Source organism: Engraulis encrasicolus, chromosome 24 (assembly GCF_034702125.1).
Source record: "Engraulis encrasicolus isolate BLACKSEA-1 chromosome 24, IST_EnEncr_1.0, whole genome shotgun sequence".
Taxonomy (NCBI): Eukaryota; Metazoa; Chordata; class Actinopteri; order Clupeiformes; family Engraulidae; genus Engraulis; species Engraulis encrasicolus.
This window is the reverse complement of record NC_085880.1, coordinates 21,550,077-21,577,576: the sequence shown is the minus strand read 5'-3', so window position 1 is coordinate 21,577,576 and position 27,500 is coordinate 21,550,077. Positions and strand designations below refer to the sequence as shown.

The 27,500-nt window shown below is 43.5% G+C and overlaps 3 protein-coding genes across 8 annotated transcripts in view; 2 read left to right on the top strand and 1 right to left on the bottom strand.

Moving 5' to 3' along the window:
* The window catches only part of LOC134441522 (cGMP-dependent protein kinase 2), a 46,992-nt gene extending 46,444 nt beyond the window's left edge, over nucleotides 1-548 (top strand). The window contains exon 19 of the mRNA XM_063191873.1: nucleotides 20-548. Coding sequence (XP_063047943.1) covers nucleotides 20-115 — 96 coding nt within the window. The 3' untranslated portion in view covers nucleotides 116-548. The remainder of the gene's footprint in view (nucleotides 1-19) is intronic.
* Nucleotides 549-667: 119 nt separating this feature from the next.
* Nucleotides 668-12,006, top strand: LOC134441834 (mitoguardin 2-like). 5 transcript variants are annotated; one of them, XM_063192239.1, is made up of 12 exons: nucleotides 668-2,375; nucleotides 2,518-2,664; nucleotides 2,893-2,983; nucleotides 3,352-3,449; nucleotides 4,038-4,117; nucleotides 4,320-4,392; nucleotides 5,501-5,587; nucleotides 5,701-5,799; nucleotides 8,243-8,377; nucleotides 8,731-8,784; nucleotides 9,446-9,562; nucleotides 11,772-12,006. In XM_063192239.1, the coding sequence occupies exons 2-12, from the start codon at nucleotides 2,575-2,577 to the stop codon at nucleotides 11,952-11,954; spliced, it is 1,107 nt and encodes a 368-aa protein (XP_063048309.1). In that variant the 5' UTR covers nucleotides 668-2,375; nucleotides 2,518-2,574; the 3' UTR covers nucleotides 11,955-12,006. The 5 variants fall into 5 exon arrangements, with proteins under 5 accessions (XP_063048309.1, XP_063048308.1, XP_063048311.1 ...); XM_063192238.1 differs by having other exon boundaries at nucleotides 669-2,390; XM_063192241.1 differs by having other exon boundaries at nucleotides 671-2,390; nucleotides 2,518-2,646.
* Nucleotides 12,007-17,708: 5,702 nt separating this feature from the next.
* Nucleotides 17,709-27,500, bottom strand: part of si:ch211-250c4.3 (uncharacterized protein LOC100535981 homolog) — an 81,382-nt gene continuing 71,590 nt past the window's right edge. For both annotated transcript variants that reach the window (XM_063191630.1, XM_063191631.1), the window contains exons 5-9: nucleotides 26,856-27,009; nucleotides 23,489-23,616; nucleotides 22,960-23,081; nucleotides 18,887-18,990; nucleotides 17,709-18,207 (exon numbers count right to left, since the gene is read on the bottom strand). In XM_063191630.1, the coding sequence (XP_063047700.1) occupies nucleotides 18,897-18,990; nucleotides 22,960-23,081; nucleotides 23,489-23,616; nucleotides 26,856-27,009 (498 nt within the window). In that variant the 3' untranslated portion in view covers nucleotides 17,709-18,207; nucleotides 18,887-18,896. The remainder of the gene's footprint in view (nucleotides 18,208-18,886; nucleotides 18,991-22,959; nucleotides 23,082-23,488; nucleotides 23,617-26,855; nucleotides 27,010-27,500) is intronic.

The following is a 27,500-nucleotide window of genomic DNA, read 5'->3' as shown; positions in this document are numbered from 1 at the left end:
CTGACCTCTGTGTGTCCAGCTGAAGGGCCCCCTGGACCATAGCCACTTTGACATCTTCCCACCGGACCTGGAGGAACCGCCCGACGAGCTGTCAGGATGGGACAAGGACTTCTGAAGAAAAGATCGAGATGGGACAAGAACTTCCGAAGAAGAGAAAGAGACAGAGAGAACAACAGGAGACAATGAGATGACTAAAGAGCAGACAATGCAAGAGAGAAGCAGTGTTCAAGGACGAGCTACGCAGAACACAAAATCTTTGGAGAGACGTGATTGGGAGAAAGTCAGTGAGCAAACACCCAACCACAGGACTGAGTCAAGCACTCACCATGTAGCCATTACCCTGGTACAGAAGTCTTACCGCAGAAATACACCTGCGGCGATCTGAGCGAGGCGAGCGACGGAAGTAATTGACTTTGTATTGAGTCGTGCAACAAAAGCGATTCTGGAGACTAGAGCGATTCTATGACTTTCTATGACGCGGTTCGGCGACAAGCCGCGACAACCAATGACTGTACACTATAGCTATAGAGGTCAGTGACCACAGCCTATGGGAATGCTTGAATGCTTTGCCTTCTGCCTGTACGGACATACTCTAGTCTCTTCAATCGCTCTGTTGCTTGAATCACATCGCGCCTGGTCTATTCGCGCGGTTACTGTGTGAGGAAAGACAAGCCCTGTTATGTAGAGCTCCGAGCACTTGCGCCTTGACCTACCTACAGACTGAAGGTAGAGGTAAGGGTGGGATTCATATGCTACAAAAAATCCGAACTTTGTTGACATGGCAAATAAGCTCTTGAACTTGAACTTGAAGGGTGGGATTCTCTGATCTTAAGACCACATCCCTTAACCATTAGGCCATGGCAGTTTGTCCTGTAGCTTAACACCGTCCGGTGGGAGAAGGGAGGTTTTGTGCAGTGTATGGTCTTCTGTCCCGTGATACAGTAAACAGCAAGTAAGGACAGACCAGAGTACAGATGAGAAACATTTTGTATTTATATGTGGCAAGACCTTTGGGGATCATCACCTTCCTGGGGAAAATGAACTCCCTTCATCGCCGAGGGTCACTGAGTTATACCGGTAATAGCTCCATGGCTAAGGAAGTGCGTACGGCTTCCACGGCGCAACACAATGCACACACTGCACTCATTTGGCGCTTAATGAGGTTAAACCAGGCCTGTCAGTGCTGTTTGCCCTCTCCCAAGAGACACGGACTCGCACGTGCTGTTCCCTGTGTCTCCATTCCGGTGTGTTTGTTCATTTCCCTCCATCCTTCCCACTCACCTGACGATGAACTCGTACCCTGAAGGCGGAAAATTACTGGACAATATCTCCAGACAATGGTCAGCATGGCATGATGGCAGTCATTGAGGCTGACATTTTACTGCTACACAAAGCAGGAGGACAGTTAATTGGACTGATACACAGAGGTGGGGAATATCAAAGGTAGCAATGGCACACTGTTGATGTTGTCTTAGTGAAATATCACCTCCTCCACCAAGACTCTGTCCTACCTTCCATCACTACATACTATGTCTGTGTGCCCCGGATACAATGCCAGTGCCTTTGTGCTGCTTCAGCCAAAGCACTTATTCACAACACAAGTATACATCAGTGACTCACTCTCTCACATAAACACACTCTCAGTGCTCCTCAAGCACCGACTGCCTGGAGGGTGTCTGGAAACACCACCTACTGTCATTTTTTTATATCCTGTACTGTTTCTTTGGCACTGTTTAATCTTGGTGTTATTTACCATGCATTGCTCTTGAGTCTTTATACACAGTCCAAAATCATTTGGATGATATTAGGGACTGAGATTTTTAGACATTTTAATTAAATGATTGTCATACAGTACAAGTGTCTCTACTCTGTCAGTAAATATGTCCTAAAGATTGGGTATAAATGGTGTAGTCTCATACAAAACAAACAATTCTGATCTATTTGGGTCTAGTCTTGTATATTACTATAAATATTTTGTCCATGGTTTTCATAAAGGCTGTGATTTATTGTTAATATTTTTTTATTATTTGGTTTTCTAATATTTTTTCAAGTAACTAAAATAACAGATTAATATATTCCCAATATTTTGTTTAGAACCTATTTTGTCTTCTGAGAAATATACTGGTACTATTTTTTTTTTTTAAATAATATTGATTCATTTAATTTTATTTGGCTTTTTAAAGTTGTCATTCATTCATTTTGCTGTAGTTATGGCTTCCATTTTTTGTATTTGTATACAAATGACCTTCAGCACCATGGTGATGACATCACAACCATTAGAATAACAATAAACGCGCTGCATTTCAATTCCCTGTTATGTGTATCTGCTGAAATTGTTATTCCTTTTGGTCTCAAGCTGAAAGAGAGAGAGAAATGTGAGCGTATGATTGGTATGTCGGGCTGTACAGGAAACATACAATTGGGAGAAATATTTCCTCTGTTAAATGATGCATCTGTGTTTTTTGTTTGCTTGCTTTGCTTTGATTTTTTCCCTGTAACCCCATTGTGACCCTTCAGATTGAACGTATGCTGCGTTGAAGCAACAAGTGTGGCTTGTGATTCGTAGACTCCATCATGCCCTCTAGTGCCATTCCAGAGGATTGCAAGCCCTGCAGTGAGGATGGTCAGAGGAAGGAACAGAAACCAGTGGGTGCTCACACACTGGTGACATGTCAGCTTTGTTTTGGAATTTTGTACTGTCATGAAATTGAATTTGTTATTTTGTCGTTCAAAAGAAAACTCTCTCAGTCATTTTTGTGAAATACCAACTGTGCTGAATTATGAAGAATATCAGGAACATGCTGTGTTGATCAGTATGGGCTGGTTTGTTGTTAAGTAAATGGCCTGTTATGTCACCATTGACCCCATTTTGTCCTGTGCTGTGTGTTGGAGGTGTCAAGGGAAAGGCCAGTGTTGCAGGCTGTTCAGCGAGTGATTTTGAGAGGACTGCGAGTTGTTTTTCAGGCCCTCAGTGGACCAGCTGGTATTGATTACACTGTTCCATTTCTTCTCTGCTCAGCTTTATCTTCTGTTAAAACAACTGGAATAGCCTTCTTTCTTTTCGTCATCACATTGTTTATAGAATTTCGCATTCAAGATGTCTGTGCCTGCATACTCACATGGGTTCAATTTTTAAATTTTTGTTTTTACACATCCATTTCCAAGATTTTCCTAAAAGAATGGCAACAGAATTAGGTTTAGGTTCATTGAAAGGGCAACAGCATATACATATCCACAGTATTTATAATTCTATTACACACTGACATACAGTACAATCATGTGCAATTATTGTCACATAATGTTGATAAATGATAACATTTCCTTAATATGTGTATGAACAACTTTGATAAGAACTGACAGGTGAAGGAGCTGTTAAGTCCTCCAGACCAGGAAGCCCGGACGACACTGGAGTCGACAGGATGTTTTACTCCTGCCATGAGGTCACTATGGTAGTTCTTATGTACTGTATTCTTTTATAGCAGGAGTTCTTAACCTTTTTTCTTGAAGCACCCCTTAACCTGTGCCCAAGACAAGCCGTGCACCCCCAACCCAAACGTCTATACGTGTATACCCACTAAAAAGGATTTAAGTGAATAATTGCAACGATTCTTGCTTTAGACATTAATCAATACTTAAATGACTTAACATTAGGTCCAAAACATGTTTTAATTTGGTCTTGATTTGGCCTAATTATAATGTTTGGAAGCAGATTTTTGGTCACAACCTCAACATAAACAAATTTCTGTGCACCCCCTGAAATCTCTGGCGCACCCCCAGGGGGTGCCCGCACCCCAAGTTAAGAACCACTGTTTTATAGGATGTGTATACATAATTATTGTATACTTTTGTCTACTACAATGAAGACAATTTAATCAAGTGCTGTAGACATTGTAGTAATCAAAACCGTAATGTAAAAGTCACTAGGCAGTACAAAGCATCCATACATATGCCATGATTACAGTAACAGTGTGGGATTGATGAGTTTTCGTTCTACTGTACCGGTGGATTCTGGGAAATGTATTGTTTTTGTTCAATAGAATGTGGAGGAGGACTTGAGCTGGGCAGAAGAGAGGCAGCCATCAGGCACTGATTTGACAGCCTCCACTCCAAAGAGGCAGTAAGTGGTTCTCACAATCAAAACACCTCACCTATATATATAGCTTATATATAACATTTTTAAAAGGCCCCTTAAGCCAGGACAAAATATAATTAATTTGTGTTTTACACGTGGAGACAACACAGTTTTTATCCCATCTTATCAATTTAATCAATCAACTAAAATATCTTGGCTCAGTCTATTACTCTGTCTAACCTTGCAGTGTCTACTTTCCTGAGAGTGAACTTGATGTCCTAATTGATGTCAAACTGCAAGCTGTGCGCCAGGCTTTCCAGGTTATTGTTGCTCCCAACGCATTTTTGCATTTTTTAACACAGGAAAAAGTACAAAAGTCGAAACAGACTTCAGTTTTACTCCGGTAAACATGTTAAAGTTCATAGAGTAAAAATACTTACAGGTAGGCCTACAGTAGAAGTAAGGTTTTTGCTTGTTTGTTTCAAGAAAATACTAGACAAGCTCATTCTTTTTTATAAAAAAAAAAGATCCCACCAGTGAAGTCACCTACAGTACAGGCCAAAAGTGTGGACTCACCTTCTCATTTAATTGATTATCTTAATTTTTGTGACTATTTACAGAACATAATACATTTTCAGGGAGGGCATCAAAACTGTGCATGAACAACACATGTATAATTATGTGCTTAACAAAAAAATGATTTTTTTTTCAAGTAAAAACACCCAGTCAAGTCAATCTTAATTGATACAAGCAATACAAGTAAGATTTTCTTGATCTGATAATGGATCACTTGGTCCAACATAGCTGATTATTTAGGTGGAACAGAGGTATAAAAAGTCAAAGTAAAAATAAAAAACCATGCCACAGATTCCCTCCAACACAGGTTTAACCTCTCCAAGTAACTGGCTGTGACTCAATATCAGATCAAGAAAGTGCTTGTATTGGCAAGTGTTCAAAACTAGGTTTTAGGACTCAAAGTTCTAGTTCTACAATTCTAGTGAGTTATTGGAGGACTTTAATGTTCAATTAAGATTGACATGACTGACTGGGCATGTTTACTTGAAAATAGACTTAAATAAGCTTATTGAAATGTGTGGGGCCATCAGTTGTGCCGTGTTGACGTCAGGTGAATAGACAGCTGACATTGCTGTTGAACAACAGCTAGAATTATATTTTTGGTAAGCACATAATTCTACATGTGTTCATGCACTGTTTTGATGCCCTCCATGAAAATACACAATGAAAATCCACGGAAATAAAAAAGCATAAATGAGAAGGTGAGTCCACACTTTTGGCCTGTACTGTATGTCAGATGGAAACTGTATAATGTGTCTTTTGTACTTTCGTACATTGTGCTTCTTTTCCTTTTGACACCTCTGTAAGTGAAGGAGCGTGGGCTAATAGGGTAACTTTCCTGTAATGGGTCAGATCATCATACAAGAGGCAGAATCCATGCACTTCCTGAAGGAGGCAGCACTGAGTGTACTGACTGGACTGCTGCAGTTGGCTGGCAAAGTAGGTGTTTGGCGTCTCTCACTAATTGAACACAGTTAAGTGTACTGCACATGTACAAATATACTTGGACTTTAGCGTGTTCATACGTGTGTGTGTGTGTGTGTGTCCATCAGAAGACAGAGGGCTTCACCCATGTGTGGAATAAGCTGATGGTGTTTGCAGAGAGCCCGTCCAACGGGGCCTGCATCGCCAAGGAGTGTCAGGAAGCTGGGGTGAGCTGTTGCCATGGCAACTCTATCCATAAATGCTTCCCACTGAGCTGACAGAAACATGTGGAACAACAACAATAGCAACTTTAACTAAACTTCTCCGTGACCTTATTCCAGACAAACTACATGCCCCAACCCCCAAACCCCCCACCCTCCTCTCTCTCTGTATGTCTTGTAATTCCATAAATTGTAAAAGCATACAAACAATAGTTTAATACCTCATATCACCGCTGTCCAGCAGAACTCTCATATCTCCACTATTTTTTATTATTTCATGTTCTTTCTTTATTCATTATAAAATATAAATCAGTACCGCTTACCAGTCATTATGAATATATTTGTATGATAAATTATTTAATGACCAAGTTTAATGTTTTATTTTGAAAATAGTGATTTATAAATTAATAAGTAAAAACAATGAAAAGTGGAGATAAAAGGTTTCTGCCTGACAGTGACGATATACAAATTGGTGAATGTATTGGAGTTGTGTAGAGGGTTTTAGAATAGTGTAGAGGGTTGTAGAATAATGTGTCCGAGTAATGCTTTTGTGTGCGTGTGTACAGACAGAAAGTGGAAACATGTCAGTGTATTTGTGTGAACAGTAGGGAGGAGAGGGCATGAGGAGAGGTGGGGAGAGAGAGAGAGAGAGAGAGGCGGAGCTATACACTGTGTGCAGAATTATTAGGCAAACATGTTTTTTGACCATATTGTCCATTATATGCATATTTCCCGCCACCAACCTCTATGGACATGAACACCTATTGGATTTAAGCATTCCAGGTCATGCATATTGGTATAATAAGAGACAGTGTGATCGGAGGGGCCCAATACCCTATATCAGGGCAAAATTAGTGTGCATAATTATTAGGCAACTTTGTTTTCCTCTGGGAAAATAGGCCACAAAGGAGATCTAACAAACTCTGAAAACTCTATAAACAATTTTGAAGTCTTCCAGAGGGATGTGGCTGTCTTGAAATTGCCCAGATATTGGTCATATCCGTCTAATGCACCGTTACGAAGTCATCAGTGTCACATGCATTGTGCTCACAAAGTAACTGCCGGATTGAGAAGAATTGAAGGTCAAACTATCACAAAATGATTACCCTGCAGTGGTGTTATATCCCAGAACTGAAACCTACATCGTGTGTCCACAAGAACATTGTATTCAGCACTCAGAGACATGACCAAGGTAAAACAGGTTGAAACCTGAAGACCACTCAACAAGAAATGCAGTCAAGACTGGGTCAAGAAAGGTCTTTAGACAATTTTGTCAATGGTTTTATGAACTTGTGAAAGTGACCAGATCGGACCAGATCGATGAGCCCATGGCTAGATCGGTAATGTGCACACTCAGATGAGTTCCTGAGTTCTACTCAAATGCCAGCAGAATACTGCATAAATACCACTGTCTTCTTGAAAGTTGCAAACTTTTCCCTCACAGATCCAGCTATGGGCTCATCCACCCTGTCTGTCAATAGTCACTTTCACCAGTCCATAATACCTTTAAAAACTCTGTCCTAGGGTATTTCTTGACCCAGTCTTGACTTAATTAACTTGTTAAATGGTTGTCTGGTGTCATCCCTTCTTACCTTTGCTATGTCTCTGAGTGCTCAACAACCTGTTCTTCTGGACACCTGATGGAAGTTTGCATTCTGGAATATGATAGCACTGCAGGGTAATAATTTTCTTGTAGTTTCATCTTAAATTCTTCAAATTTTTGGCAGTGACATTTCATGTGAGATTGATGACTTTGCAACGGTGCATTTGATACTTCTGTGCTAATGTGACCAACGTCTTGCCAATTTAAAGAGAGCTACATCCCTCTGGAAGACTTCGAAATTGTTTATAGACTTTTCAGAGTTTGTTAGATCTATTTTGTGGCCCATTTTCCCAGGAGAAAGCAAAGTTGCCTAATAATTATGCACACCGGATATTGGGTGTTGGGTTCCTTTGATCACACCCCAATCTTATTATACACATATGCATGATCTGGAATGCTTAAATCCAATAGGTTTTCATGTTCATAAAGGTTGGTGGCAGAAAATATGCATAAAATGGACAATATGGTCAAAAAACATGTTTGCCTAATAATTCTGCACACAGTGTAGTAGGGCAATCAGGGCCCTCCTGTATTTGTGTTGGGCGTCCTATCGTGATGGTTGGCCAAATGGGGGACCCTATTAGTGCTTTACCCTGGGGCCCTGTGTGCAATTGTTCTGCCAATGGAGAGAGATGAGAGAGAGACAGAGAGAAAAATACAGAGCGAGAGACAGAGAGAGAGCGAGAGGGTGGGGAGGGAGGTCGTCTCTTCACCTGTCCACCGCTGGAGCGCATCTCGGTACCCATAAATCCCAAGCTGTGCTAGAACATTCCTCCATATTTCATATAGCTGGGGCACCTCTGGCCGGCGCGGCCTGATGCGTGTGTGTGCTGTGCTATCTCCCAGATGCAGACGGCGTGCTTTTACGACCTGTTTTACGAGGCCATTGTGCTCCGACTCCTGGAATGCGGAGAGCAGGCCCCTCTGGTGCTCAGGACCACGCTGCGCACACCCTGGATCTCAGGGAGCACCAAGAAAACCGTGGGTCTTATCTTAACACCGTCACCTCTATTGGAAACAGCATTATGTCATTTTGGGATTGGATATTATTATAGCGGAAATGTCATGCTTATTTATGAGCACTGTACTGTACTGTATGTTATATGCTGTGTGGTCATTGTTGTTTATACCTGTTGTCAAACAGTATTGTGTGGTATTGTGACAATAGCATATGGCTACGCATATTACTGTAGTAATATTTCCTTATAGAATATCAATTCATATTTCATCATAACATATACAAAAGAGTAGGCCCATTCGGCTAATTTACTTGTGGCATAAAGAAGGTCTTTGTTGTTATTGTTGTTCATGAATTCTCTGTTTACTGTTTACAGGCAGTGATGTTCCATGCCTGGGCCCAAATCAGGAGAGAAAGGGAGCTGTTGATGGTAAGTCTTGGCAGAGTTGCAGTACCTTTTTTAACCATAGTGGGGAAGCAAAGTCACATGTTTTCTAGTAAAAACCGTGCGGTAATGATGGTGGAGATTATTGACATGGTGGATGGTGATGTATGTTATGGCCACCTAAACAATGGCGGTCATTGGTGGTGGTTCTACTCATTTGGGGGCCCTAGGCAAAATACGGACTTGGGGCCCTCTTCAATTACTTTCATTGGCATGTACCATACCATGGCTTGGCTGACTGTTGGGGCCCCCTAAAGAGGACAGTTTTGGTGGCCCTAAGTAATTGCCTATCCTGGCTATTGGTACCTGGGCCTGGTTCTTACAGGTTACACATTTTTGAATTGACTCGTGGCTACCATTCTATTTTGAATCAGAACGTTGGGGTCTTTTTTTGTTGGTGGTGGTAGTGATAGAGGTTTCTCCATAAGCCATATATCGTCACAAACTCAATGAGGGTGAGGGTGGGGATGATGATGTTGGTGGTTATCAATGTCAAGATGGTTTTATGGTGATGTTGATGATGATGAGGATGAGGATGATGAAGTTGATGATGATGATGATGATGATGATGATGATGATGATGATTATGATGATGATGATGATGATGATGATGAAGAGTATGATAATGATGATGATGGTTGTCCAGAGGCCACAGGGCCTGTTCTATCACCTATGTGAGGTACGAGACTATGTGGATGGGGAGATCATGTGGGCCGCCTTTGGACCGCAGAGTGATGCCAAGGATTTCTACTTCCTGCTCAGGGTAAGAGGACAACTGGGCATTGTTGTAGTAAAGAGAGTATAGGAAGAGACAGATATAGAACGTATTGTCTCTAGTAGTAGTAGAATAGAATAGAATTAAATAGTATAGAATATAATAGAATAGAATAGATTAGAATAGAGTAGAATAGAATAGAGATACTGCATTGATCCAGAAGGAAATTAAGGATATACATTCATTCATCATGGTAATGTGATCATTTGATAAGGAATTATGTAGTTTAAATACTTTAAGTGCAGTTTCATTATTTTTGCTATTTTTACCAGTGTGTTTGTAGTGCATTTGTCCTTCTAAGTTGTATGCAACTGTCCTGGAGCTATATGCAACTTTGATTTTCAGTCAAAAAGGCTGGCTTGGTCCTGGCCTGAAGATTAGCAATAGTCAGTTCAGAGCTGAAGAAGACTTCTAGAATCCCTCAAATTCTAAGTATTTGATATGACTGGGAAAACGTGGATCTTATCCGTGTCCGCCATTTTGTATTTTCTGAACTTATGGTCATACTAATAAATATTAGTTTATTACGAAATATGTATTATTAAATATTCAAGAAAGGGTCAAATTTGGGAACAGGCGGCATGATTAGGGACAATACCTACTCTGGTCACAATTCCAGATTCTGTACCTTTTAAGGGCGTATTCACACCTACCACGTTTGGTCCGGACCAAAGGACCAAACGGACCAGGTTCGGACCTTTTGGGATGGTCTGAATACAAACCAGCGAATCCCGGTCCGGACCAAACAAGCGGACCGAGACCGAGCTGAAAGGTCGGACTCGGTCCGGATCAAACGAACCCTGGTGCGGACCTTTTGGAGGTGTGAAAGCAGACCGGACCTAATCCCAGACTTTTTGCTTTTTTGTACCTCGGGAGCTTCCGTCGTTTTTCGAGATTGATGGGAAACAGAGTGTAGGCCTAAACAAATCGACTCCACAACTTGTCATGTCCATGTCCTTGGTTTAAATTCGACAGAGTGGTTTGTTTGCAACAATATTAATATTAATAAAATAATAGCCTAAACTATCGCAATCGTGGGCGTAGGCTACATTATTGTAGGCTACGGTCATTCATATTTTCAATGGCTTGTCAGTGGAGCACAGGAAAGGAAAAGGAGACTGTTAATTTACCTATCACATCATTTTAAATGTTGATGGGGCAAATCCGAAAAGCATCTACTGAAGAAACGGAAGAAAACACTGTAGTCCGCACAGTATGGATTCTGATAATGATAGCAATAATTACGACGTTGGCACTTATCCCCCTGGCTTGCTAGCTGTGCGTTGGATGGATGTAGGCTAGTGGAATAGCCTAGGCTACTTGAAGAAGTTGTGATGAAGACAACGAAGGTAATTCATTAATTTACCCGCTGTGGTGGCATGTTGGCAAGTTTGTATTATCCAAACGCTATGCCCGTGCTCATCATGTTACTTTTTTCTTGATGGAGTGTGTGAAATATTGCTGCAAATGGTAGCCAATATTCCAATACAAACGTATCCAAATGACAGTGGAGCGCACTGTTTATTTTCGAGAAGAAAGAATGGCGTGGTGCGTGGAATAAGCTCGCCAATGTTTCACATTGAGCCTGTTTTGCGTTGTTCCCAGACATCCCAAGTGTAAAACACTGATTGCAGGGAGGTGGTTATCCTAATATTGATGACTAAACCAGCCAGCAATCTCGCCCGCACGCTATATGACATTATAAGAAAGAAAGAAAGAAACGGGGATAAAATGTGGCTATCCCAACTCGCGGGATCAATCAATTGGCTTTCAGGAAGACTCCCTTCGTGTCATGAGCTTCAGATAGTCTGCGCTATATTTCGTGTGAGCGCTATGCCATACATGCCGTGAACGTTTATTTTACATGCCGCTGAACTCTTTGGATGCTTGTAGGCCTATTTGGACATAGCCTTAACTTGTTGCGCGTGTCGTTTCTGACCAATAGTTGAACGACCTCAGGGCGCGTGGCTTTCTTGAGGATTTTGGTCCGCTTACTGAAATGTACACAGTCTGAAAGCCAACCGCACCAAATTTTTAAAGTTAGGTTCGGACCAAACAAAGTGAACTATCGGACTTTCCTGGTCTGAATACGCCCTAAGTTCCCTACAACTGAGATGGCTCAATGGACCTCTATGTATCACTTTAGTCAGTTTTGCCCATTATATCGAATAACTTTGGTGTCCCCTCTGTCCACTAGGGAGAGCTGTTGTCCTTCGTCCAGTACATCTTTAGTCTGGACAGCCAATGCTACTCCTCCTCCTCCATGTTGGCTGTGCTCATCTTCTCCGCATTGAGGGGGTCTGTGTGCCGCCTGCAGGAGGACCTGATGAAGCGGCAGCGTGCAACGGGCATACAACAGGCCTCCCAAAACCACACATGAGGAGTTCAGATGCAAAAACACTATACACTACCATAAAACAGTATGTTCTCAATCCAAAAGTCACTTACATTTTTATTGTCATGTCATGCGCCAGAAATCAAGCACAAACAAAACCAGATAGATTTTTTTTAAGTTTGCAGAATTTATAGAAATATAGTCTATATTTATAAACTGGTGACAAATGAACTTTGAGGGGTTTTGCATCTGATCCCTTCACCTGTACACAACTCTCTCAGAACACCAGCATGCTCCTCCACCTAAAGCATGAAATAATCCATTATACAAATGTTGACCCTCCCTCCCAGCAAACCATTCAATATTGTTCCCCTGCTTCTGAAATTATCAGAACACGACACGCACCCTTGACAGTCCCCACATTTAATCTGAAATGAACAGTAGAAAATATCTAACCTGAGCCAATGATTTCAGTTTGTAGAGTATGGCGTTCTCTTATCCAGATTGTTTGTTGGCTTCCTGGGTTTGGGTGCTCTTTAGTCCAATGTATAGTACTTCCAGGATCAAAAAATGAGAATGAATTCTCGGACTAAGGCACTCCACATTAAAATGTATTTATCAATATGACAAGTCCTACATGGACATATTAAAAACAAGGCCTCATTCTCATTTTTTGATCCTGAGCCAATGATTGATGATTTATTGTCATCACTATTGGTGTTTACATTGTGGCCTTTCTATTATTCTGCAGGTTTATAACTATAACTATAACCTGCAATAAATTGGAAATAAAAATCCAACGTGTCTGATCTTATGACGCCCCTTTCGGTGGGGACTTCTGGTCGAACCGAACAGGCTGTTTCATCTTCAGTACTACTCAACCTGTGGAGTACCCATATAATAATCTGAAATAAATAGTGCGACACATGGTTAATTTGAACCAACAGTGCAGACAATTTCAGCTGTAACCCCTGCAGTGCAACCTATGCAATATGCCCTGTGCAATCCCTTATTCCCAATCCCCAGGAGGACCAACACTAGGATCCTCTCCACCCCCTCCTCCTCTCCACCCTCAAATAAACACTTAAAGTCTAGTTCTACCATGAAGACTCGAGAGGCAAATGAACGTTATTAACATTTATTGAACAATAGACATGATACAAAAATGCATGAATCCGTTTGGCGAACAATTTACACTTGATATAAAATGCATGAATCTGTTTGGCGAAGGTTGAACTCCAGGGTAGGACGGCATATCCTCCAGCGGAGATGGAGGCGGGCGTAGCCTGCCCCCTAACAGACGGGAACCACTGGTGACGGTGGACGGAGGGGTGGTGGTGGCTTCAAAGTCGGCTTAACTGGAAAGCAGAGATCAGAATGAGTGACTGATTTTTAAACAAACGTGAATGCGATCCATTGGCTGAGAGGGAACGATGCCTGAGTGATGCGTAACGGGGAAATCCCCAATCTCGCGTTGTGATTGGTTGACGATCCTAGGCAATGATGATCTGTCAAAAGGGAGATTGGATGGTTAGCCTAGTAAGTTTGACAGCCGAGAAATTTGAGTCTCCCTGGTAGAATTTACACAAGCTCCCATTTAAAAAAAGGGTGCTCATCAAAAAAATGTGGGCATCCAAACAGCCATGAAAATATGGAAAAACAACTATTGAGGTTCTCCTCACCAAAGTTAAAAACCATTCATTAACCCCTTAGCGCAGAACCTATGTTATAACCTTACTGTCACCAAAATTGTAAAGGCTATGTCTTACTCTGTTACTTAAGGCTCTCGTTAATGTCATAGCAATGTTGTTATGATGCAGTTCAGCATTTTCAGCGAATAGTGAATAGGCCCGCCGACGACCCCATCTGCACTAAGAGACTACACTTATTTAATAATAAGAGGTGATTGTTTTTCATCTTTTCAAACACCAGAGCACCCTTAACTTTTAACCTTCTCAGCTGCACTGGTACTGTAGGCCTACCTCTGCCCTATACTGTGTGATACCTTATTATTCCCATTGTTACTCCAGGAGGACCAGCCTGCATCCCTTTCCTGTGGTCAGTGGGGTGCCTGGACGGACGGAGTGTTTTCTCTTCCTCACGTGCATGTTGATCCTTCACACAAGCCACAGCATGGGGGTTATTGTCAGGCAGCATATACTGTACTGTACTGTGTGTGTGTGTGTGTGTGTGTGTGTGTGTGTGTGTGTGTGTGTGTGTGTGTGTGTGTGTGTGTGTGTGTGTGTGTGTGTGTGTGTGTGTGTGTGTGTGTGTAAAAACGTGGGTAGGCTATGTGTTAAGATGTTTGGGCGTGTGCAAGTGGTCATAGATGTGTAAAAGAATGCGTCTGAATATCCTGTAGGGGTCTGTTATGAATAGAATATGACACGTATGCTTGGTTCTTATGTGGGCGCATGTGTTAGTGTGTGTTTTTACAGGGTGTCTTGAGTTGACTTGGGTTTTGTTTTAGTAACCTGGGGGCCATGGTGAATCATCTATCTTTCCCTGCCTTCCTGGAAGAAACAGACCCGGGCTGGGAACTAATATAAAGGGGTCTCGACCTCCACTGATAGTGTCATCTTTGTACCGTATCTGAAAGGCAAACTCATTACGGATGAACGTGAGCTATAAGCAAGTGCGCTAACCTTCCACCTTTCCTCTGTTCATCCAGAGGCGAAATATAAATATTAGGTAACAGTTTATTTAGAGTCTCCTTTTTAGCGCGTGATACACATAATAATGGGTGATATAATGTATTTTCACTGTACATACTCTTACCAGTACCACTAATAACCATAACCTTCTGACATTGTGTAAGTACCTACTTTTACATATTGCCACAGAGTTAATTATGCTGTACCTAATTGATTGCAGCAGAGAGGGGAAGAGTAGAGAGCTACATATTCTACCTGCTTGTGTCTGTTATATTGACCAATCACAGTGCAGTCAAGAATTGAGAATAGTTAAGAAATACAACCACGTTTTAGAAATATGAGCTTTATTTCTGAAAAATAATAATAATCTTGAATAAAAAATGCAATATGCATATTGAAATATTCCACCCATTGCAGTCTTGTACAATAAAAATATTAAACATATCTGACACCATCATCACACACTTACATATTGCATACACAAACACACACACATGCACTCATGGCCATTTCTGGCCAAAAGTGTCCCATGCATACACTTTCCCCCGCTTTTATTTTGAAGTACTTAGAGGTACACCATTATAATAAATGATTAAAGTACACATTGGTCTCAGGCATATGAAGTATACTCCATATTATTTGGAAGACTTTTATAGGTAGTGTAATATATTATAGTATACACTAGATAAGACGGGGCCCCTTTAGCAGGGATAGTTATACCTCGTGTGGGTTACGTAAACGATCGGCGTCTCACTATGTACCCTGGCCTGTTCTGATCTCCGTCTTCGAGTGTCCTTTAGTGTCCTTGGGTTTATTAGGTTTCATACACACAGCTGTTAACAGGTATAGGAAACTGCCACCTCATGGTAGTCTCATAGTCGTAGATTCACATCCCAACAGAGTGGATTGGCTAACAAGCTCAGGCATTCCACTGAATACCAAAAGAAGGCAGCTGTGGCCTAGTGGTTAAGGAGTTATGGCTTAAGGGTTTAAGATCAGAGGGTTGCAGGTTCGCATCCCATCCTTACCTCTATCCATGGCTGAACTGCTCTTGGGCAAGGCACCTAATCCCAACATAGCTCCAGGGACTGTAACCAATACCCTTTAAATAACTGAAAGTCGCTTTGGATAAAAGCGTCAGCAAAGTGTAATGTAATATAATGTGAAGGTATAGGAAACGACCACCCCATAGGAGCCTCATGGTCATAGGATCACATCCCAAACGAGTGGAATGGATAACAAGTCCAGGCATTCCACTGAACCGTGCACTCTTTAGGGTCAAACAGTTGTTCTAATGGCCTAAGGATGTCAGCTGGATGTCAGTTAGTGTTCACTATTTAGTGTGTGTGATGCAGTAGGAGGTTGAACACTAGTTTCACACTGTCATGAGATGGGAGGGTGGGCACACACACACACACACACACACACACACACACACACACACACACACACACACACACACACACACACACACACACACACACACACACACACACACACACACACACGCGCGCGCAAACAATGCATACAGACTCAGATCCACAGAGGCATACATACATAAACACACCCTGGCTTTCTCATTAGCGTTAAGAGCGGATGGAATAGTTGTCAGCGTGCACAGCAGTGGTCCAGAGCACCCTCCTGGGTCTATCTGTGCGGGAACATCCTGTGCTAGACTGTGTGTGTGTGTGTGTGTGTGTGTGTGTGTGTGTGTGTGTGTGTGTGTGTGTGTGTGTGTGTGTGTGTGTGTGTGTGTGTGTGTGAATGCATATTTTTTGTGTATGGTTGTGTTTGTCTTTGTGTATGTGTGTTTGTCTCTGTATATGTGTCTGTGTTTGAGTGTCTTGTGTGTGTGTAGGCCTATGGATGTGCCTGTGTGTGTATGTGGGTGTGTAGTACTGTATGTATATCTGCGTGTATGTGCCTGCGTGTGTTCGCACGGCAGGTTTTTCCATCATGCACTGCAGCGTCACGTCAGGGTTATCTGTGTGGTTCCCCGGCAACCACGGAACTCTGCCTCTTCAGACGGACCATTAAAGATGATGTCCGTATGTCGAGCATTCCAGAACCAACAGGAGGGGTGTAAGGGCGGGGGGGGGCACGGTTTACTTGTGGAGTGGGGGCTATGACCTGAGACCATATAAGAGCTGCTCCTCAGCGTTATGTAACGTGTGACAAATGAAAGGATGGAAAAACACACACAAGTCATCCGCAGAAAAAAGGGTCTTAAATCTCACTTTCATGGAGATGATGAATTAGCCGACACTAAAGGATAAAGGCTGGATGAGACAACCATATTCCACACACTCTCGTGCGCACACACACACACACACACACAAACACACTTAATCCCCACTATAGGCAGACTACACACAGGCACACTACCACATTCCATACCGCATATACACACCAGGATAGATGCTATGTACATTGCACACCAGTGGTTGCTCATTGCTCCCACGACTTACCACTCGCTCTCACACACACGCACACAGTAAACTTTAACCATTAACAATTCCACCAACAGCTATATACAGCGAAAGCTGTACAGATATATTCTATTACAATGTTTACATATTATATCACACGGTAGCAATGTGTACATAACAGAGATGCCATGGATAAGGTGGTAACTTACTTGAGGGCATGACCATATTAACATGCTACAAGCATATGGATACCTGGACACTACACAGAAGCCATTCCCATCAAAATATCCATTAAACATTATAATATTTTCAGTCAAAAATGTGGTATTTAACATTTTCACAACATTTACACTGTACATGACTTGCACATCTCCCCCATTCATCCATTCGTCAAACTTTCCCCTCATTTCCAGCTCCTCTCTTTGGCTTACGTGCAGCTAACTCCACGATGCTGATGATCTGCCTCAGAATTCATCAGTTCATTCAATCACTAGAAGTCCAAGACGTGTGGCATTCATGACAAAGTCTGTTGATTGAATTGCCTTCAATTTAGGCATCAGCCTCAGATCGGACCAGTGAGAAAGTCAATGGCTTTTTGATGTTCCGCAGTCCCAAACTGTGTCTAGTTTATCCAGTTCTCTAATGATCTGTCTATGTGAGGCTTTGATCTGGTGCTAATGTGCAACAGAGCCATTGCTAACTTAACCCTAGCAGTTTCCCATAGGAAACCGATTAAGTTGCTATATGGTTAGCAACAATGCTTTGTCAGCTGTATTGTTGGTGTGTAACCAAAGAGTATTTAAAGTCTGTTCTTAGAGTATCTTTGGTGTATCGTCCTCATAAAGGTAATATTCACAACGGGTCGTTATGAGTTCTGTGTACACACGTACGTCTCTGAGGCAGCATGTGCTTTCTTGGAACATTCTTCTACCTTCCCATTTTAGTCCATTTCGTTTCTCTCCTCTTGTTTTCCTTTCTTTCATCTCTCTCGCTCTCACTTCTCTTTTCCTCCTCCTCCTCCTCCTCCTCTCGCTGTCTTTCTGATGTTGTTCTGTTTTCTTGTTTTACTTGTGCAACTTCTCTCCGTCCATCCATCCTCCAGGTTGTACTCTACTCCTCTCTCTTCTGGGAAACACGTCAGCCCCCCTGTCAACGTGGTAGTGTGCGGGGAATTGCCAGGGCCAGGGAGGCCGGGGAGAGAGGGCTGTCTGTGTTCTGTCAAGGGAGAGAAAACAGAACTGTCAGGTGTGTGTTGCGTGTTTTCGTGTGTGTGTGTGGTGGTGGTGGTGGTGTGTGTGTGTGTGTGTTTATGTTGTGTGTGTTTATGATACTACAGTATCGAGGATTCACATGCCTAATAACAAACAAACTAACTTCAGAATAACTAGAAGTGCTTGTTAATGCACAAATAAACAATCATGGAGCCTATTGGTGGTTTAAACAAGGACCTTGTTTGACCATGTTCCGGCCATTACGTAAAACTGCATACCTTCTGGAGTACCATCAGGGGGGAGAAAAGACAGCATGCTGACATAACGTGAGATCAGAACCACTTTTACAAAAATGTATGACAACAGTGACGAGGGTTAAGCTAGCATCAGAGAAGATCAGAGTAAGGAATGTCTACTGGGAATTGAACGTTCACTCAATGTAAGAGTCAATGGTAGAGGTTGCCAGTGGAGGCTTAAGCCAAATGATCCAGTGAATTGCCGTGGTAATGAGAAGTTGATCAGATGTCTTTGAAGTTGTGTGTGTGTGTGTGCGTGTGTGTGTGTGTGTGTGTGTGTGTGTGTGTGTGTGTGTGTGTGTGTGTGCGTGTGTGTGAGCATCCGTGCGTCTGTGTGTGTTGGTATGCAAGCATGGATGCCGGTGTCAGGGTGCCAGGGAAGCCTACCTGCATGGCGCTACTGTGCCCACAGGAGGTCAGCTCTGCTCTGGTTGCCAAGGGCGATCATAGAGTTTCTGTTCCGGGGCACGTCCATGGGGGCCAGGTCAGGTCTGAAGGGGGGAGAGGAACACAGCATGGGTTAGTGAATATGTGTCTTCTGCAGACTAAACATAAGAACTTTCGTGAGTATCTACTAGACTAATGTTTGAGCTGACCTAGCCCCAGGCCAGACTCTTGACATGTGTGTGTATGGGTGTGTGTGTGTGTGTGTGTGTGTGTGTGTGTGTGTGTGTGTGTGTGTGTGTGTGTGTGTGTGTGTGTGTGTGTGTGTGTGTGTGTGTGTGTGTGTACTCAAAAAATCCTTCTTTGCATCTGCACTTGTTGTTCTGTATATTTCCTGTGCACTTTGTATTTGCTAGTGATGTTGGCTATGATTATGTCCTCTTTTGAAAGTTGCTTTGGTTATAAAGCGTCTGCCAAATGCAATGTAATGTAATAATGTAATGTAACTAATAAAAAGAGAACATGCACATCCAAATGTATTGTGTACTGGACTAAATAAAGAAATGAAGTGCGTAACACAGACACTCCTGTTGCTGTTTTTAATATGGGGTTTTGGGCCACATGGCCTTCATCAAATGTCACATTGGCTGAAGGGCAGGCTGCCCGATCAATCAATCAGTCAATCAATCAATCAGTCTTTCGATTTGCCCATCTCATCTACCTGGAGTTTGTGCTGCCAGAAATGAATCATACTGTATGCCTAAAGAGTCTATGCCATCTGATTACCGGCATGCTACCCTTGCAAATGTTTCCTTCATGGAGGAGTACGATGTTTAAAATGGATTGGAACTGTAGATCAGTGCTTGTATAAAAAGCAGCCATCTTAAGCCACTCCAAAAAAACAGAGGTGAGGTGAATGAGTTGCTCTCCACCTTATCCTGTTATGCATTTACTTTCTGCACGCCACGATTCAGCACCGACTTCCTCTGCACATACTATGAAGCGATAATGCAACACATTCCTATATATACTGTACACCTGGCTGGGACTGAATGTACGGCCAGTAAGGTGTTGGCATTATGTTATCACAGGAAGACACGCACACGCTTGCACACATGCACACATAGAGACACACACACACACACACACACACACACAGGTGGTAAGTTGTTAACATTATTTTATCACAGGAAGATGGAGTTGTGCAAGGCCCTGTCTGATCACGTACGGTACACGACTAGCCATTTCTCAGATAGAGTCTTTTTACGTAACAGGTTATGCACCCACGCACGCATGCATCCACACACACACAAACACAAGCAATACAGATAGAGAGAAAAATAAAAGTGCACACAACCATACCCACTCTTGCTCGCTCTCACACTCTCTCACACTCGCGCGCACACACACACACACACACACACACACACACACACACACACAGTGAGGGCATTAGCCCAAACCTGGTTTTGTATGAAGCTGAAGTGTAATCTGACTTCTACACAAACACACACACAGATAACTGGCAGGTGTGTGGTGCTAAACTGAGGCCCTGAAGAGGTCTGTGTGCGCTGCGGTGGTCTTGGCCATGCCCAGAGTTTGGGTCCTGCTGAGCCAGACTGGGGGTGTTTTGGGAGCTGGGGATGTGATGTGAAATATGTATATGTGATTGTTTTGGAAACAAATAGATGACTCAGATTTCTCCTTTATTTCGGATGAAACACTGTGTTCCTGTGTGTGTGTGTGTGTGTGTGTGTGTGTGTGTGTGTGTGTGTGTGTGTGTGTGTGTGTGTGTGTGTGTGTGTGTGTGTGTGTGTGTGTGTGTGTTTCTTCTGAAAAGAAATAATACAAGTCCACAACATAACACTGTCCACAACATAACACTGATCTATGCTCCCCAGAGCTTTAATGGTGCTATTCAACCTTTAGGGAGCATAGATCAGTTGTTGCAGACCTTCATTATTTCTTTTCAGTTCTCTTCTCTTTGGTCCAGCACATGTATTACTCATGTGCGCGCATTCTCAGCCTTTTGGCAGACAGAAGAATACAATTTGCACGTGTGCCCTTGTGTTCTCAGAATGTGCCGCAGTGTCAGAGAAACAGCCGTTCTCTCCTGCCTGCCCTATCTCTGTCCTCATCCTCCCTGAGCATTCCAGTGTGTAGACAGGCCAAAAACAGAGAGCAAGCTCTCTATTCTCTTTAGTCATCACTATCTTCTCTTCCTTGTCTCCTTTCTACCCATCCCTCTCTCCCTCTTTGTCCTCCTTCTTCCCACTCTCTCCTCTCCTCATCACTCTCCTCTTTCCTCAGACACATCCTCACGCATACATGTGCGCACACACGCAGGCACGCACGTGCATGCTCCCAGACACACACACACACACACACACACACACACACACACACACACACACACACACACACACACACACACACACACACACACACACACACACACACGCACACCCCTCCTCAATCGCACCCACTCCACGCCAACATGACCACAGTGGTAGTAGCCAACATGAGCAGAGAAGCTGGGAAACCACTAACTGTGGTTTGGCTCACAGGGGGGAAAAACACCATAGACCTGTCAATCCAATGCCCTGCTGTTTGACAAGATTTTCAAGTGATCGTAAAACCACAAGTTAATAATAATACAGTGTGTGTGCGCACGCGTGTGTGTGTGTGTGTCTGTGTGTGTCTGTGTGTGTGCGTCTGTGTGTGTCTGTGTGTGTTTCGGTATAGTGCAGCTGTGTCAGTTGGACGCAGCCTTTGTGTTGCATCACAGTAAAAGGCCTGGTCATGCATCGGTGGGTGAGTGGTTTGCCCTGATTCACAACAGGGCCATCTGTGGTGTGTCTCTGCACCAGTGGTGCTGGCCACCGATTCTAATAGAAGAACATGCACGTGCACACACACACATGCACACACAGACACGGACACACACACACACACACACACACACACACACACACACACACACACACACACACACGCACACACACAGAACTGCCTAAACTCTCTCATTAACCAATTAGAATGTCCTCAACTCTCTCTCTCTGTCTCTCTCCCTCTCTTTCTCTCTCTCAGTCACTCTCTCTCTTTCACTCTCACTCACACACACACGGACGCACACACACACACATACACACTGCGTCAGAAGTCAGATTACACTTCATCTTAATACAAAACCAAGTTTGATAGGCCAATGCCCTCTACAGTATGTATGGGCATGTGTGTTTGTAAGTGTGTGTGTGCGCGCGCATGTGCGAGTGCGTGTATGTGAGTGTGCGTGTGTGTGTGAAATACAGTGGAACTCTACCGTTGTAAGTAGGAGTTGTGGTCTATTAGCACATTTACGGCGTGGTATGCTGGAAAGCTCTCTGGAAGGAGCCACACACACAAACGCACTCACACATGCGCTCGCACACACACACGCACGCACACACACACATATGATGCCTATCTGATACTCATGCTAACATCTAGACAACTTAGCGATGAAATACTGCTGTTTAATTACTGGAGTTTATAGAGCATCAGTCCATCCCGTGTTTCTGAGAACCTAATCGCTTTGCTGACTTCACATGAGGTGCAGAAGGTGCAGAGCATGGGTGCATGCCTGCTGATGGGATTTTTTTTACTTTCCACGAGTCTTGAATTCCAAACACGACACTGTAGCCATAAATAAAGAGTTATGATGCCTTAATAAACCTTAATAGTGAAATAGTGTGACCCTTGTGGATCACAGGGTTGCAAGTTTGAATCCCACCATTCCACTCAGTACTGCATTCCATAGCTGAGGTGTCCTCCAGGGACTGTAACCAATACACTGTCAATGACTGTACGTCGCTTTGGATAAACACGTCAGTTAAGTGTAATGTAATGTAATGAAAGAGGGGGCTGACCTACCAAGCTGAGGGCAGGAGCTCTGATAGGCTAAATGATTGAGGGGTCTCACCAGTAGAGCTGAGGGCAGGAGTTCTAATAGGCTATGTGAGAGACTTGAGGCCATTCTAATTGGTTAATGAGAGAGTTTCGGCAGTTCTAATTGGTAGATGAGCGAGCGGCCTTACCTGTAGAGCTGCGGGCAGGAGTTCTTGAGGGAGCTGGAGGACAGGCCCAGACGGCTCTGGTTGCGCAGCTTTGTCTTCTTCACCAACTCCTTCACCTTGCCCCACGTGTAGTTCTCACTTAGCTAGAGAGAGAAACGGAGAGAGACAGAGAGAGGGAAGGAGGGACAGAGAGAAAGGGAAGGAGGGAGAAATTATATTAGTCAAAACAGACAGTGCACGCACAAACCCTCACTGAACAATTTCGACTACTTTGTCATCATTATATTCATTATTTGGATAATGTGGTTTTTTTTTACTGAAGGCCCTTAAGGACATTGTTGAACCATTTGTCATCATAAGTGCAATCCACTGAAACGAGTCATAAGAGAGGTCATTTACTGTAAACTAAGGCACTGAATGCTGTGTGTGAGTCAGGGAGAGAGACGGAAGAAATAGCAAGTAAGTGTGTGCATGCGTGCCTGCATGCGCCTGTGTGCCTGCGTGTGTGTGTGGAGTAAGAGGGGTTTCCTGTCCTCCACTTGTGACTCACCCTCCTGTGAGGGGCACAGAGGACCTCCGCACTGTCGCCCAGGTAACGAGCCTCCCCCTCCGTGTAGCTCCGCCTGTTTAGGCCCCGCCTCCACAGCGGAACACTGGGCTGGAAGACCGAGTCGCCATCTGTGTGGAAACACAGAGTACAGAAAAGAATAGAATATGGTCACTCTTCACATGTACAATTCACACTATACACATTCACAACTAGACCGAAAGCACATCGGTGCAGACATTAAAGGGATGTGCTGTTCGACATAATAGGCTATTTACAAAAGGTATACATAAGGTATATATAAAAAAAGGATATTTACTTCACAGTACAGAAGAATTTATGGCAGTCTGAAGTATAAAGATGTCTGTTCAAATTCTCATTCATCTCACTCAAAAGCATTAAATTGAGAGCAAATGCATGCCTTTGATTCTCACTCATTCACGTCATCTTCGTAAAAGAATTTAGTTGCTTCAAGCTCCCAAAAAAATGACGTCCATTTACCTAAAACTAAAGTCAGACACGTGTGCACTTTATTCCCTGGGAATCAGTGTGAAACTCACATATTCTCCTCCACAAGCAGTTAAAAGTTTGTAATTTAGAGATTTTATGGAACTAAGAGCCCTTTCACACGGCACAATTAACTCCAGCAATTAAAATTATATATGTACCCTAGTCATAAAGACAAACATACAAAAGTGCATGTTTTCCATTAATGTCACACACAAAGACAAGTTGAGAGCGAAAGACTGATACAGAGAAAGAATGTGCAGACATGTTAATTTGTGTTGCTAACAAGTAAACACAAAGGCCACAAACTAATTAAACAACTAAAGTCACCGGGAAACAATGATGACATGAAGTGAATCACAGTCTCTTGAGAGTGTGAGTGAGAGAGAAAGAGAGAGAAAGGGGGGGGAATAGAGAGAGAGAGAGGATGCAAGAAAGAGAGAGAGAGAAAGAGAGGGCGATACAGAAAGAGAGGGAGAGAGTGAAAGAGGGCAATACTGAGAAACCGAGAGAGCGTGAGAGACAAGAAAGGCAGAGAGATGGAGAAAGCGCGAGAGAGAGGGAGAAAGAGAGAGGAGAATACAGAGAAACAGAAAGAGCATGAGAGACAATGAGATAGACAGAGAGAGAGAGAGTCCGGGGAAAAAAGGAGTAAAGAAAAAAGATAGTTCTGTTTTCCTGCTTCATAGGAGGAGCAGGGAATTCCAGAACGTGTGAGCTGGCTGGCTGTCGTGTGTTCCCGTTCGTTCCATTGGGCGGAATGCCGAGAATTCCTTGGCAGCAATAATTCCACTCCCCCCCTGAGGAGCCCTAGCACTCACTCTCCACAATCTGATCACCTGAGGGGAAACACGACCCCATCCCCAGACACACACGCCAGGAGAAATACGCTGGAAAACACTGCCAATGGCCAGAGCCCATACTGTACGTGTGTGTATGTGTGTGTGCATGCGTGCGTGTGTGTGTGTGTGCATATGCGTGTGTGCGTGTGTGGTGTATGTGTGTGTGTGTGTGTGTGTGTGTGTGTGCCTGCGTGCGTGTGTGTGAACATATGTGTGAGGTGTGTATGCGTAAGGTGTGTGTAAGTGCGATTCAGAGTGTGTGTGCTTGAGTGATGACAGGCACACGTGTTATGTGAGTCCTCACCTCTATAAACACCAGAGCACTGGGAGAGGTGAGAGCAAGGTGACTGTATGTGTGTGTGTGTGTGTGTGTGTGTGTGTGTGTGTGTGTGTGTGTGTGTGTGTGTGTGTGTGTGTGTGTGTGTGTGTGTGTGTGTGTGTGTGTGTGTATGCGTGTACGTGCCTGCATGTATGTGTGTGTGTGTGTTTTCGCGGGTCACCTCAGTGAAAGCAGAGCCGGCTGCCCACTTTATTAACTCTCTAAGTTTTGGGAGGGAAACGTTAGAGGAGCGTTTACTTAGCGTCACACACACAGCGTAATGAGGCCCACATGGCGCATAGGGGAGAGAGAGAGAGAGACAGAGAGAGAGAGAGAGAGAGAGAGAGAGAGGGAGAGAGAGAGAGAGAGAGAGAAAGATATAGAGAGAGAGAGAGAAAGAGAGAGAAACAGAGAGATAGAGAGAGGGGCAGAAGAGCTAGATGCATAAGTGGAAGTGTGTGAGGAAAGAACACACACACACACACACACACACACACACACACACACACACACACACACACACACACACACACACACACACACACACACGAATGCACACTCTCAGACCCGTGAAAACACACACACACAAAACACAAACACACACACACACGAATGCACACTCTGAGCTGCGTGCTTGGAGACGCGTACGTAAGCAGAGCTGTGTGTGTGTGTGTACGTCTTCTTCTCCCCCCTCTTCACTATTTATTATTCTGCATCACAAACACACGGACCTGACTTGGCTCGGGCTCACAGGCTCAGAGTTTGGCTGGGCTCTGATCGCTCCAGCACAAGCTGCACATAAACAGAGTTGTGTAAAGTAGAAGTAGAAGTAGATGTAATTACAAAACCAGTAATTGGATATTACCAGGGCTCTTAATTAACCTTTTTCATGACTAGGTGAAATGGCTAGAAGAAGTTAATCTTACTAGCCAAACACACACTCACTAATGGGTCAAATTGGATAGTAAGTTGGTCTTTTCAACCAGCCAACATGATATTTCACCAGCATGTCTGGTGGTGTTAATTTAGAGCCCTGGATATTACATAGTTGCAGCTATGTAATACCATACTACTAGTGTTGTAATTGTATTTGTAAGAGTCTTCTACTTCTACGTTATACAAATATGTACATGTACATATAGAGTGTTTAAATTGCTCAGGATGGCTCCACAGACAGTCCAAGGTGTGTTGAACATGAATCTTTAATGTGTTGAGCCATTACTCTGGGGGACGGGGTCTTTGCATTGTCTTTTCTTCAGTTTTAGTAAACGCACACCTGGTGAGGTGCACACGCCGTGCACATGTGCTGGGTCAAAGGAAACTCCTCCTATCACATACAGTTTTGAGTGTGCAACGGTAACTGTTTTCAGAAAAGGTCTTTGCATTAGAGGTGGTTCTTCAGAGCCATATGTGTAGTGACTTACCTCTCCACCCTTCTCTTAGGCCAGGGGATTGTGTGTGTGTGTGTGTGTGTGTGTGTGTGTGTGTGTGTGTGTGTGTGTGTGTGTGTGTGTGTGTGTGTGTGTGTGTGTGTGTGTGTGTGTACGTGTGACATACCTCTTCGCCCTGCTCTCAGGGGGTTGTGTGTGTGTGTGTGTGTGTGTGTGTGTGTGTGTGTGTGTGTGTGTGTGTGTGTGTGTGTGTGTGTGTGTGTGTGTGTGTGTGTGTGTGTGTGTGTGTGTGTGTATGTGCAGTGACGTACCTCTCCGCCCTGCTCTGAGGGGGTTGTGCGTGACCTCGGGGATGGTGGTCAGGTCAGACAGCGTGCCGCTGGGAAAGTCGCTGCGGGAATGCCGCTTCAGCTCCTGGAAGGCCAGGCTCGCCGCCCCGCAGTTACAATGCTGCACGAAGAAGTCCTGGACCAGGGCAGAGGGACAGAAGAAAAGATGAGAAATCAGTGGTTCTCAACCTTTTTTGAACAAACGTCCCCTTGACATCATGGTAAGCCTCCCAACGCCCCCTTGATCTCATCATTATCCTGCCAATACCCCCATTAGTATTGAGAAATGAAATGGACTAATGCCACCCCAATGGGAACTAAACCCCGCCCCCACTCAGCTGTAGTGCCCCCGTTGAGAAACACTATGATAAATGAACTATAGCATATACTTTGTAGGGAGAGAGAGAGAGAGAAAGAGAGAGAGAGAGAAAGAGAGAGAGAGAGAGAGAGAGAGGAAGAATTAATTCCAGGTGCTTATCGGTGTCAGAGAGCAAATCTTGAGAGTGAGAGTAGAGCCAAGGCACTCTGAAGTTGAAAGTTGAATGTCCCACCATTGATGTACAAAAGATTAAAAGACTTTCAACTTTAATCGGAGTGCCTCAGATCTACTCTCTCACAGTAAATCAT

Bases quoted from the DNA above. Each gene is read 5' to 3' on its own strand.
- LOC134441834 (XM_063192239.1), top strand. From the start codon at position 2,575: ATGCCCTCTAGTGCCATTCCAGAGGATTGCAAGCCCTGCAGTGAGGAT. The intron at 4,393-5,500 runs GTTATTGTTGCT...GTAATGGGTCAG, and splicing joins CTGTGCGCCAGGCTTTCCAG to ATCATCATACAAGAGGCAGA. The intron at 5,800-8,242 runs GTGAGCTGTTGC...GCTATCTCCCAG, and splicing joins AGGAGTGTCAGGAAGCTGGG to ATGCAGACGGCGTGCTTTTA.